Source organism: Pleurodeles waltl, chromosome 6 (assembly GCF_031143425.1).
Source record: "Pleurodeles waltl isolate 20211129_DDA chromosome 6, aPleWal1.hap1.20221129, whole genome shotgun sequence".
Taxonomy (NCBI): domain Eukaryota; kingdom Metazoa; phylum Chordata; class Amphibia; order Caudata; family Salamandridae; genus Pleurodeles; species Pleurodeles waltl.
Window position 1 is genome coordinate 25,874,110 of NC_090445.1, and position 13,922 is coordinate 25,888,031.

Sequence of the window (13,922 nt, forward strand, 5' to 3'; positions counted from 1 at the left end):
CAAGGGGCATTTTATGTAGCAGTGTCTGTACATCACCTGTGGTGAAGAGGTTTTTGGAGGATTCTAAACAAGTTTCACCTCCCAGATCAGTCCAAGCACCATTGTGGAACCTAAAAACTGTGCTAACGCAGTTAATGACAGACCCCTTTGGACCTATGAACAAAACTGACCTCAAATCACTCACCCTCAAAACAGCATTTCTAATTGCAGTTGCATACCTACGCAGATAGCGCAAGCTTGTATACCTACTAATATTCAAAGAGAAGGATTTTTCTTAGAACCAATCCACAGTTTATTCCCAAAGTGGTGACCTTTCATGTGAATCAAAGCATACAGTTACCAACTTTCTTCAGAGAGCCTTACACACGTATGTAAGGAGGGCTTTAATGTACTACTTTAGAGAAACAAAACAGTACTGTAAAGGCAGTCAGGTGTTTGTCTCCTTCACCAAGGCAAACAAGTGTTCCCCAGTAACTAACAGAACAATCTCAAGATGGATAGTAGAAACAATACAGACTTGGTATTCCAGGGCGGGGATGACACTGTCCACATGCCCCAGAGCCCACTCAACTCGGAAAAAGTTAACAAAACAGATGTACCCATGGATGCAATCTGTGCAGCAGCAACGTGGGCATCACCACACACCTTTGCCAGACATTGTGCGGTCATTCAAGTGAACAAGGATTTACAGACACTGCTATATGATCTAATGCACACCATGGCAATCCAGAAAAGGATTCATGCTGCAAAACGAAATGGTTTCTTACCAGTAGGAGTCGTTTTGCAGCTTGAAGAGTTTTCTGGATTCACATGCGACCCACCTGCCTCCCAGTAGTGGGGGATGATGCAACCAGGTGGGAAAGAAAAGGGGAAAAAAGAGGAAGAAAACGGGAGAGGAAGTACACCAAAGAGGGAAAAGAATCTGAAGATGGTGACTGCACAGGAGGATCCGTGGCGCCGTCTGACATCACACAGGGGATAGACATCCCACCAAATGGTGGTCGACGCCCACAACAGACCATTCCAGACCCAACCACTAGATGGCAGAATAATGCAGAACATGTGAATCCAGAAAACTCCAAGCAGCAAAACTGCTCCTACTGGTAAATAACCATTTTGTTTCAGGCCTATAGCCTTTTTATACTGTATGCTATATATTTTTACACTGCTTTTTGGTATATAATTTACCGGGGATTCCCAGCTTTACAGTGGGTATTGAGTCAAGCATGTGAATATATATTAAAAAACATATGGAGAGCTGACTTGCAGGTAATTAACTACTTTCTCCTCCTTTTGAAATTCTAAGTAACCCACCCTCTACCCCGGCAAAGTGGTTGGGGTGGAGGGGTTGGGGAGAGAACGATTAATGTTCTCTATACACTTCTGCTCCTTTCTTGCATCATAACAGACATGTGAATACTGACCCATACAGGCCATGATGGGACATAGGGTTTGAAGCCCTCAAAGATGCAATGACATTTTCTTGCTTAGCATGGCTGCAGCCTGTATGACTACATTACAAATTTCTTCCCTTCATTTACTCTTAAAAAGGTTTGTGAATCAGTTTCTTAAAATGTCACCTGTCTTTCTCTTGTGACATTTGTTTAAGTATATTTTCAGTTCTTAAAGCAGATTAATGTAACTACCCACTATAGGCTGGTTTATAGGCTGCTTGTAGGAAGTTGGCTCTGTATGCACTATTTAAAAGTAAGGAATAGTATGCACAGAGTCCAAGGGTTCCCCTTAGAGGTAAGATAGTGGCAAAAAGAGATAATACTAATGCTCTATTTTGTGGTAGTGTGGTCGAGCAGTAGGCTTATCAAAGGAGTAGTGTTAAGCATTTGTTGTACATACACACAGGCAATAAATGAGGAACACACACTCGGAGACAACTCCAGGCCAATAGGTTTTGTTATAGAAAAATATCTGTTCGATGGCATCTGTCGCTGTAGATACGCATGTTCTGCAATAGCTCGCCATCTGGTGTTGGGCCGGAGTGTTACAAGTTGTTTTTCTTCGAAGAAGTCTTTCGAGTCACGGGACCGAGTGACTCCTCCTTTTGTCTCCATTGCGCATGGGCGTCGACTCCATCTTCGATTGTTTTTTTTCCGCCATCGGGTTCGGACGTGTTCCTGTCGCTCCGAGTTTCGGAACAGAAAAAATAGTTAATTTCGGAAGATTTTTGTCGGTATTGTTGCGTTCGGGATCGGCGTACTTACATTCAACACCGCATCGAAGATCGAAGAGCTCCGGTGCCCTTCGGGGTAGTTTTTCGATCCTCCGTCGGGGCCTGGTCGGCCCGACCGCGTGCTGAGGAACGCCGATGGAACGGACCCCTTTCCGTTTCTGCCCCAAATGCCACAATAAATACCCCTACACAGACCAACACTTGGTCTGCAACCTGTGCCTGTCACCTGAGCACAGCGAAGACACCTGCGAGGCCTGTCGTGCGTTCCGGTCCCGAAAAACACTCCGAGACCGTCGAGCCAGAAGACTTCAAATGGCGTCCGCACCGACAGCCCGACGGGAGTTCGAGGAACAGGAAGAGGAAGGTACCTTCTCGATCCAAGACTCAGACTCCGAAGGATTCGACGATACACAAACCGTGAGTAAGACGTCGAAAACCACACAAAGAAACATTTACAAGGCCCAGGGGACGCCACTGCCACCAGGCCATGGCTCAACCCATAAAATCGGTGACCGACCGTCGGCACCGAAAAAGGCCCAAACGGTGCCGAGATCGTCCGACTCCGGTCGAGACACCGGCACGCAGCCTTCTCGGGACCGAGAAAGTGCTGGAGACAAGCCTCGACACCGAGATGCCGGTGTGGACACGGCTCGACGCCGAGACAGCGGCACCGAAACAGATCGACGCCGAGAGGTTTCGGCCCCGAAAAGGAAAAAAGTCACCTCGGAGCCGAAAAAACACGCAGACAAAGTTTCGATGCCGAAACAAACTGCAAGCGACCCAGCTTCAGGCTCTTATACAGAAGAGCACTCGCTAACCTCCCAAATGCAGAAGCATAGGTTTGAGGAAGAGCTACAAGCAACTGATGCGGACCATACGCAAAAGCGTATCTTCATTCAGCAGGGGACAGGAAAAATAAGCACCCTTCCCCCCATTAGGAGAAAGAGAAGGTTGGAGTTCCAGACGGAACAAGCACCACAACCAAAAGTGGTGAAAAGAGTTACACCACCACCCTCTCCTCCGCCCGTGATTAACGTTTCACCAGCACAAACGCCATCACACTCCCCAGCTCACACCACCATGAGCCAGGGTGACCAAGACCAGGACGCATGGGACCTATACGACGCCCCAGTGTCAGATAACAGCCCAGAGGCATACCCTACAAAACCATCTCCACCAGAAGACAGCACCGCGTACTCTCAGGTGGTGGCTAGAGCAGCACAATTTCACAACGTAAGCCTCCACTCAGAACAGGTCGAGGATGATTTCTTGTTCAACACACTCTCCTCCACCCACAGCTCCTACCAAAGCCTGCCTATGCTCCCTGGTATGCTCCGGCACGCAAAAGACATATTTAAGGACCCGGTCAAAAGTAGGGCAATCACACCAAGGGTGGAAAAAAAGTATAAGCCGCCTCCTACGGACCCGGCTTTCATCACAACACAGCTGCCACCAGACTCTGTTGTTGTAGGAGCAGCTAGAAAAAGGGCCAACTCTCACACATCTGGAGATGCACCACCCCCAGATAAAGAAAGCCGCAAGTTTGATGCAGCTGGTAAGAGAGTCGCAGCACAAGCTGCAAACCAGTGGCGCATCGCGAACTCCCAGGCACTACTTGCGCGCTATGACAGAGCCCACTGGGACGAGATGCAACATCTCATTGAACATCTGCCCAAAGACTTCCAAAATAGGGCAAAACAAGTGGTTGAGGAGGGACAGGCCATCTCCAACAACCAGATCCGCTCCTCCATGGACGCTGCAGATACAGCTGCACGGACAATTAATACATCTATAACTATCAGAAGGCATGCATGGCTCCGAACGTCTGGATTTAAACCAGAGATTCAACAAGCAGTTCTCAATATGCCTTTTAATGAAAAAGAACTGTTCGGTCCAGAAGTGGACACAGCGATTGAGAAACTCAAAAAAGATACGGACACTGCCAAAGCCATGGGCGCACTCTACTCCCCGCAGAGCAGAGGGAATTACAGCTCATTCCGTAAAACGCCCTTTCGAGGGGGGTTTCGGGGTCAAAGCACACAAGCCAGCACCTCACAAGCCACACCGTCCAGTTACCAAGGACAGTATAGAGGAGGTTTTCGGGGACAATATAGAGGAGGGCAATTCCCTAGAAATAGAGGAAGATTCCAAAGCCCCAAAACCCCTACTACTAAACAGTGACTCACATGTCACTCACCCCCTCCACACAACACCAGTGGGGGGACGAATAGGTCATTATTACAGAGCATGGGAGAAAATCACTACAGACACTTGGGTTCTAGCAATTATCCAACATGGTTACTGCATAGAATTTCTACAGTTCCCTCCAAACATACCACCAAAAGCACAAAATTTAACAACACACCATTCCAATCTCCTAGAGATAGAAGTGCAGGCACTATTGCAAAAGAATGCAATCGAATTAGTGCCAAACACACAAATAAACACAGGAGTTTACTCACTGTACTTTCTGATACCAAAGAAGGACAAAACACTGAGACCAATCCTAGACCTCAGAGTAGTCAACACTTTCATCAAATCAGACCACTTCCACATGGTCACACTACAAGAAGTATTGCCATTGCTAAAGCTGCACGACTACATGGCAACTTTAGACCTCAAGGATGCTTATTTCCATATACCAATACACCCATCGCACAGGAAATACCTAAGGTTTGTATTCAAAGGAATACATTACCAATTCAAGGTACTGCCTTTCGGATTAACAACCGCACCAAGAGTCTTTACCAAATGTCTAGCGGTAGTCGCTGCACACATCAGAAGACAGCAAATACATGTGTTCCCATATCTAGACGACTGGCTAATCAAGGCCCATTCGTTAATAGAGTGCTCAAATCACACAAATCATATCATACAAACCCTCTTCAAACTAGGGTTCACCGTCAATTTCACAAAATCCAAAATTCTGCCACGCAAGGTACAACAATACCTGGGAGCCATAATAGACACATCAAAAGGAGTAGCCACTCCAAGTCCACAAAGAATTCAAAATTTCAACACCATCATACAACGCATGTATCCAACACAAAAGATACAAGCAAAGATGGTATTACAACTCCTAGGCATGATGTCATCATGCATAGCCATTGTCCCAAACGCAAGACTGCACATGAGGCCCTTACAACAATGCCTAGCATCACAGTGGTCTCAAGCACAGGGTCACCTTCTAGATCTGGTGTTAATAGACCGCCAAACTTACCTCTCGCTTCTGTGGTGGAACAACATAAATTTAAACAAGGGGCGGCCTTTCCAAGACCCAGTGCCACAATACGTAATAACAACAGATGCTTCCATGACAGGGTGGGGAGCACACCTCGATCAACACAGCATACAAGGACAATGGAACGTACATCAAACAAAACTGCATATCAATCACCTAGAACTTCTTGCAGTTTTTCAAGCACTAAAAGCTTTCCAACCAATAATAGTTCACAAATACATTCTCGTCAAAACAGACAACATGACAACAATGTATTATCTAAACAAGCAGGGAGGGACGCACTCCACGCAGTTAAGCCTGTTAGCACAAAAAATTTGGCATTGGGCAATTCACAACCAAATTCGCCTAATTGCACAGTTTATACCAGGGATACAAAATCAACTCGCAGACAATCTCTCTCGAGATCACCAACAGGTCCACGAATGGGAAATTCACCCCCAAATACTGAACACTTATTTCAAACTCTGGGGAACACCTCAGATAGACTTGTTTGCGACAAGGGAGAACGCAAAATGCCAAAACTTCGCATCCAGATACCCACACAAACAATCTCAAGGCAATGCCCTATGGATGAACTGGTCAGGGATATTTGCTTACGCTTTTCCTCCTCTCCCTCTCCTTCCTTACCTGGTAAACAAACTCAGTCAAAGCAAACTCAAACTCATATTGATAGCACCAACTTGGGCAAGGCAACCCTGGTACACAACGCTGCTAGACCTATCAGTGGTACCCTGCATCAAATTGCCCAACAGGCCAGATCTGTTGACACAGCACAACCAAAAGATCAGACACCCAGATCCAGCATCGCTGAATCTAGCAATCTGGCTCCTGAAATCCTAGAATTCGGGCACTTACAACTTACCCAAGAATGTATGGAAGTCATAAAACAAGCAAGAAGGCCATCCACCAGGCACTGCTATGCAAGTAAATGGAAGAGGTTTGTTTGCTACTGCCATATTAATCAAATACAACCATTACACACAACTCCAGAACATGTAGTGGGTTACTTGCTTCACTTACAAAAATCTAACCTAGCTTTCTCTTCCATTAAGATTCACCTTGCAGCAATATCTGCATACCTGCAGACTACCTATTCAACTTCCCTATTTAAAATACCAGTCATTAAAGCATTCATGGAGGGCCTTAGGAGAATTATACCACCAAGAACACTACCTGTTCCTTCATGGAACCTAAATGTTGTCCTAACTAGACTTATGGGTCCACCTTTTGAACCCATGCACTCCTGCGACATACAGTTCCTAACCTGGAAGGTGGCATTTCTCATCGCCATTACTTCCCTGAGAAGAGTAAGCGAGATTCAGGCGTTTACTATACAGGAACCTTTTATACAACTACACAAAAATAAAGTCGTCCTAAGGACCAATCCTAAATTTTTGCCAAAGGTTATTTCACCGTTCCATCTAAATCAAACAGTGGAACTTCCGGTGTTCTTTCCACAGCCAGATACCGTAGCTGAAAGGGCACTACATACATTAGATGTCAAAAGAGCATTAATGTATTACATTGACAGAACAAAGAACATCAGAAAGACTAAACAACTCTTTATTGCATTTCAAAAACCTCATGCAGGAAACCCAATTTCAAAACAAGGTATAGCCAGATGGATAGTTAAATGCATCCAAATCTGCTACCTTAAAGCTAAACGACAGCTGCCCATTACACCAAGGGCACACTCAACCAGAAAAAAAGGTGCTACCATGGCCTTTCTAGGAAACATCCCAATGCAAGAAATATGTAAGGCAGCCACATGGTCTACGCCTCACACATTCACCAAGCATTACTGTGTAGACGTGTTATCCGCACAACAAGCCACAGTAGGTCAAGCTGTATTAAGGACATTATTTCAGACTACTTCCACTCCTACAGGCTGATCCACCGCTTTTGGGGAAATAACTGCTTACTAGTCTATTGCAGAACATGCGTATCTACAGCGACAGATGCCATCGAACTGAAAATGTCACTTACCCAGTGTACATCTGTTCGTGGCATCAGTCGCAGTAGATTCGCATGTGCCCACCCGCCTCCCCGGGAGCCTGTAGCAGTTTGGAAGTTACCTTCAATTATTTATATATGTATCATCTCAACCTTAAATAAGTGCATACTTAGTCACTCCATTGCATGGGCACTATTACTACAATTCAACTCCTACCTCACCCTCTGCGGGGAAAAACAATCGAAGATGGAGTCGACGCCCATGCGCAATGGAGACAAAAGGAGGAGTCACTCGGTCCCGTGACTCGAAAGACTTCTTCGAAGAAAAACAACTTGTAACACTCCGGCCCAACACCAGATGGCGAGCTATTGCAGAACATGCGAATCTACTGCGACTGATGCCACGAACAGATGTACACTGGGTAAGTGACATTTTCATTTCTTAGTTTATTTTAAGAACCACAGGTTCAAATTCTACATGTAATATCTCATTTGAAAGGTATTGCAGGTAAGTACTTTAGAAACTTTGAATAATTACAATAGCATATATATACTTTTTACATAAAACACAATAAGCTGTTTTAAAAGTGGACACAGTGCAATTTTCACAGTTCCTGGGGGAGGTAAAGTATTGTTAGTTCTTGCAGGTAAGTAAACCACCTATGGGGTTAAGATTGGGGTCCAAGGTAGCCCACCGTTGGGGGTTCAGAGCAACCCCAAAGTCACCACACCAGCAACTCAGGGCCCGTCAGGTGCAGAGTTCAAAGTGGTGCCCAAAATGCATAGGCTTCAATGGAGAGAAGGGGGTGCCCCGGTTCCAGTCTGCCAGCAGGTAAGTACCCGCGTCTTCGGAGGGCAGACCAGGGGGGTTTTGTAGGGCACCGGGGGGGACACAAGCTCACACAAAAAGTACACCCTCATCAGCGTTGGGGCGGCCGGGTGCAGTGTGCAAACACGCGTCGGGTTTCCAATGGATTTCAATGAGAGACCAAGGGGTCTCTTCAGCGGTGCAGGCAGGCAAGGGGGGGGGCTCCTCGGGGTAGCCACCACCTGGGCAAGGGAGAGGGCCTCCTGGGGGTCACTCATGCACTGAAGTTCCGATCCTTCAGGTGCTGTGGGCTGCGGGTGCAGGGTCTTTTCCAGCCATCGGGATTTTAGAGTCAGGCAGTCACGGTCAGGGGGAGCCTCGGGATTCCCTCTGCAGGCGTCGCTGTGGGGGCTCAGGGGGGACAACTTTGGTTACTCACAGTCTCGGAGTCGCCGGAGGGTCATCCCTGAGGTGGTGTTTCTCCACCAGTTGAGTCGGGGTCACCGGGTGCAGTGTTGCAAGTCTCACGCTTCTTGCAGGGATTGCAGGGGTCTTTAAACCTGCTCCTCTGGATACAAAGTTGCAGTCTTTGTTGAACAGGGCCGCTGTTCTCGGGAGTTTCTTGGTCTCTTGGAAGCAGGGCAGTCCTCTGAGGATTCAGAGGTCGCTGGTCCTGGAGAAAGCGTCGCTGGAGCAGGTTTCTTTAGAAGGCAGGAGACAGGCCGGTAGGACTGGGGCCAAAGCAGTTGGTGTCTTCTTTCTTCTTCTGCAGGGGTTTTCAGCTCAGCAGTCTTCTTCGGTAAGTTGCAGGAATCTCAATTCTTAGGTTCAGGGGAGCCCTTAAATACTAAATTTAAGGGCGTGTTTAGGTCTGGGGGGTTAGTAGCCAATGGCTACTAGCCCTGAGGGTGGGTACACCCTCTTTGTGCCTCCTCCCTGAGGGGAGGGGGACACATCCCTAATCCTATTGGAGGAGTCCTCCATCTGCAAGATGGAGGATTTCTAAAAGTCAGTCACCTCAGCTCAGGACACCTTAGGGGCAGTCCTGACTGGCCAGTGACTCCTCCTTGTTATTCTCATTATCTCTCCTGGACTTGCCGCCAAAAGTGGGGGCTGTGTCCAGGGGGCGGGCATCTCCACTAGCTGGAGTGCCCTGGGGCATTGTAACACGAAGCTTGAGCCTTTGAAGCTCACTGCTAGGTGTTACAGTTCCTGCAGGGGGGAGGTGTGAAGCACCTCCACCCAGAGCAGGCTTTGTTTCTGTCCTCAGAGCACAAAGGCTCTCACCGCATGAGGTCAGAAACCTGTCTCTCAGCAGCAGGCTGGCACAGACCAGTCAGTCCTGCACTGAACAATTGGGTAAAATACAGGGGGCATCTCTAAGATGCCCTCTGTGTGCATTTTGTAATAAATCCAACACTGGCATCAGTGTGGGTTTATTATTCTGAGAAGTTTGGTACCAAACTTCCCAGTATTCAGTGTAGCCATTATGGAGCTGTGGAGTTCGTATTTGACAGACTCCCAGACCATATACTCTTATGGCTACCCTGCACTTACAATGTCTAAGGTTTTGCTTAGACACTGTAGGGGCATAGTGCTCGTGCACATATGCCCTCACCTGTGGTATAGTGCACCCTGCCTTAGGGCTGTAAGGCCTACTAGAGGGGTGACTTACCTATGCCACAGGGATTATTTGCCCTGTGGTCACAGGGGTTGGCTTGCTAGTCTGTGGGGTCCTGCTCAACAGTCCATGGGATCTTGTATTGTAGTATGCATTATTGCCCCAGAAACCCAAATAAAAGCCTTGCAGGAATTTGGTGGTTTTGTACTGTTAGCCACAGCCAATCACCACATGCTGCCATCATTACAAAATCCAGAAGCTCATCAAGTCATAACCATTGTACATGTCTACATTTGGCCGTAGTCTCTCGTATAGCACACTGACTTATTTTTAGTGGCTGCTTTTCGTGTTTCTTTTGTGCCGTTGAGATGCCATGTTTTCTAGTTGCCAGAGCAAAGTTTGTGCAGTCTACAATATTTATAAACAATGTTTTTTGCTTATTCTCAGATCCCAAGTGTACATGCACCCCAGCCTCTCTCAACCCAACACCATGGTGCTCACAGGAGGTACTGCTTTGAAGCCTTCCTACTCAGCCTTCCCGCCCATGCAGCCAATGGAGATGGTGAAAAGCCAATCCGGTTCGCCTTACCAGCCCATGAATGGAAGCCAGCCCTTGGTGTATGATGGCCAGATGAGCCAGGCCTCGCAGATGATGGACTCCCAGCTCTCTCAGGTTCGGCTGTGACACACTGTGGTCTCCCTTTTTGCCTCTGTGCTACTATAGTTGAGATTTGAGAATTAAAACCACAACAAATTGAATGAGGTCTCAGTATAAATTGCGCTGGTTATGTTTTAAAGGTGCATTTTCCACCTGTGGGTAAGATTCACTTTTGCTTAGTCCCAATATAATAGACTGACGAGCATGTGAATCACAGGGTTCAAGTTGCATTGTGTGTGAATTTGCCTTGTATATTGGGAGTGTAACTGCTGGTGGAAGATCTAGAACACCAGTGTATAGACAACATATTTACTGCTTCTGCTGCATCAGTAATCATTCCCTATCGGAAGCTGCCTGAGGACTGTGTGATCAGTCCTGCATAGTTCATGGTCCATCTGGTCTTCATCATGTCATTGCCTGTTATTGTATGTTCAACTCGTTAAATGTCAGACCATAGCTAACTATCTTGCTTCTGCTTCCTAGCTGCCGATGCCCCGCTACAATTCTGGTCAGCAACCTCTTCTGTTACAGCAGTCCATCCAGCTTCCTCAAGGGCAAAGTTTGTCTGTTGGTGCACCACGGAGGATTATGCCCCCAGGGTCACAGCCCTCTGTCCTGACTGGCAGCAGAGAGGTAAAGCATATGTTTATTTCTAGCATTTCTTTTGGAGGTGTTTTGAGCAGAATCTACCCTTGCTTAGGTTTTTTAAGCTAGGCGTGTAGACAGAATCTCTTCTTGGTTCCTGATATTCATCATTGCACCATGTAGTTGTTGGGGTCCGGAAACATGATTATGTTCGATGGCATCTGTCGCTGTAGATACACATGGTATGCATTAGCTCGCCATCTGGTGTTGGGTCAGAGTGTTACAAGTTGTTTTTCTTCGAAGAAGTGTTTTCGAGTCACTGGACCGAGTGGCTCCTCCTTCTGTGCTCATTGCGCATGGGCGTCGACTCCATCTTCGATTGTTTTCTTTCCGCCATCGGGTTCGGACGTGTTCCTGTCGCTCCGAGTTTCGGAACGGAAAGATAGCTGAAAACGGAAGATTTTCGACGGTATCGTTGCGATCCGGTTCGAGATAAACACATACGACAACGCATTGAACATCGAAGCGCTTCGGTGCCCTTCGGGGTAGATTTCGGCACACCGTCGGGGCCTAGTCGGCCCGACCGCGTGGAGAACAACGCCGATGGAACGGACCCCGTTTCGATTCTGCCCTGAATGCCACAACAAATATCCTTATACGGACCAACACTCGGTCTGTAACCTGTGCCTGTCACCCGAGCACAGCGAAGAATCCTGTGAGGCCTGTCGGGCGTTCCGGTCCCGAAAAACTCTGCGCGACCGTCGAGCGAGAAGACTGCAGATGGCGTCCACGCCAAAAGAGCATCGACAGTTCGAGACAGAAGAGGAACAGGAGGAATCCTTTTCCATCCAGGATTCAGACTCCGACGAACTCGACCATCCAAAAACAGTGAGTAAGACGTCGAGATCAGAAATTAAAAAAGGCAAAAAGGCCCAGGGGACGCCACTGCCAACCGGCCATGGCTCAACCCAAATTCACAGTGACCAACAATCGGCACCGAAAAAGGCCCATTCAGTGTCGAGATCGTCCGACTCCGGTCGAGACACCGGCACGCAGCCTCCTCGGGACAGAGAGAGTGCTAAAGAGAAGCATCGACACCGAGAGTTCGGTGTCGACACGGATCGACGCCGAGACAGTGGCGCTGAAGATCATAGAGGCCAAGATTTTTCGGCACAAAAGAAGAGGAAGGTTACCTCTGAGCCGAAAAAGCGAACAGGGTTTTCGGAGCCGAAAAAAGCACCAACAGACCCAGTTTCAGGCTCCTATACTGAAGAACTTTCTATGTCTTCACAAATGAAAAGACACAGATTCGAACAGGAACTGCAATCCACTGAAGTGGATCACACGCAGAAGCGTATCTTTATTCAGCAGGGGACAGGGAAAATCAGTACCCTTCCACCTGTCAAAAGAAAGAACACTTCAGTTTGTAGCACGAGAGGCTCCTCAGCAACAAACAGCAAAGACGGTAACACCTCCTCCCTCGCCTCCACCTGTAACTCCGGCTTCACCAACTTACACCCCGTCACATTCGCCAGCTCACACCGCCATGAGCCACGACGACCAAGATCAAGATGCGTGGGACTTGTACGATGCACCAGTGTCTGATAACAGCCCAGACACATACCCAACTAGGCCATCACCACCTGAGGACAGCACAGCCTATTCACAAGTGGTGGCTAGAGCAGCTCAGTTCCATAATGTGGAACTACACTCTGAACAAGTAGAGGATGACTTTCTATTTAACACCCTCTCCTCCACCCACAGCTCCTACCAGAGGCTGCCTATGCTCCCAGGCATGCTTCGCCATGCAAAGGAGATCTTCAAAGAGCCAGTAAAAAGCAGGGCAGTAACGCATAGAGTGGACAAAAAATATAAGGCGCCTCCTACGGACCCTGTATTCATCACCTCTCAGCTGCCACCAGATTCTGTAGTGGTAGGGGCTGCCAGAAAACGGGCAAATTCACACACTTCTGGGGATGCACCTCCCCCACATAAAGAAAGCAGAAAGTTTGATGCAGCCGGGAAGAGGGTCGCTGTCCAGGCAGCAAACCAGTGGCGCATCGCAAACTCACAAGCGCTGCTAGCGCGATACGACAGAGCCCACTGGGATGAGATGCAGCATCTCATTGAACATCTCCCAAAAGATCTACAAAAAAGAGCAAAACAGGTTGTTGAAGAAGGTCAAAACATTTCCAACAATCAAATACGCTCCTCTATGGATGCAGCAGACACAGCCGCAAGGACCATTAATACGTCGGTTACCATCCGTAGGCACGCATGGCTCAGAACGTCTGGATTCAAGCCGGAAATTCAGCAGGCAGTACTTAACATGCCAGTAAACGAAAAAATGCTGTTCGGTCCGGAGGTCGACACAGCCATAGAAAAGCTCAAAAAGGACACTGACACTGCCAAGGCCATGGGCGCACTCTACTCCCCGCAGAGCAGAGGATCTTATACCACCTTCCGCAAAACCCCTTTTAGAGGAGGGTTTCGGGGTCAGGCCACACAAGCCAGTACCTCACAGTCCGCACCGTCCACCTACCAGGGACAGTACAGGGGAGGCTTTCGGGGCCAGTATAGAGGAGGGCAATTCCCTAGGAATAGAGGAAGATTTCAAAGCCCCAAAACCACTACCAACAAGCAGTGACTCACACGTCACTCACCCCCCCCACACAACACCAGTGGGGGGAAGGATAGGTCAATATTACGAAGCATGGGAGGAAATAACTACAGACACATGGGTCCTAGCAATTATCCAACATGGTTATTGCATAGAATTCCTGCAATTCCCTCCAGACATACCACCAAAAGCACAGAATTTATCAAAACAACATTCACAGCTTCTAGAGATAGAAGTTCAAGCATTAC

The 13,922-nt window shown here is 47.8% G+C and overlaps 1 protein-coding gene across 6 annotated transcripts in view; it reads left to right on the forward strand.

The window, feature by feature from the left end:
• Positions 1-13,922, forward strand: part of PRRC2B (proline rich coiled-coil 2B) — a 635,269-nt gene that overhangs the window by 517,253 nt on the left and 104,094 nt on the right. For all 6 annotated transcript variants that reach the window (XM_069237079.1, XM_069237080.1, XM_069237081.1 and 3 more), the window contains 2 exons: positions 10,259-10,484; positions 10,953-11,102. In XM_069237079.1, coding sequence (XP_069093180.1) covers positions 10,259-10,484; positions 10,953-11,102 — 376 coding nt within the window. The remainder of the gene's footprint in view (positions 1-10,258; positions 10,485-10,952; positions 11,103-13,922) is intronic.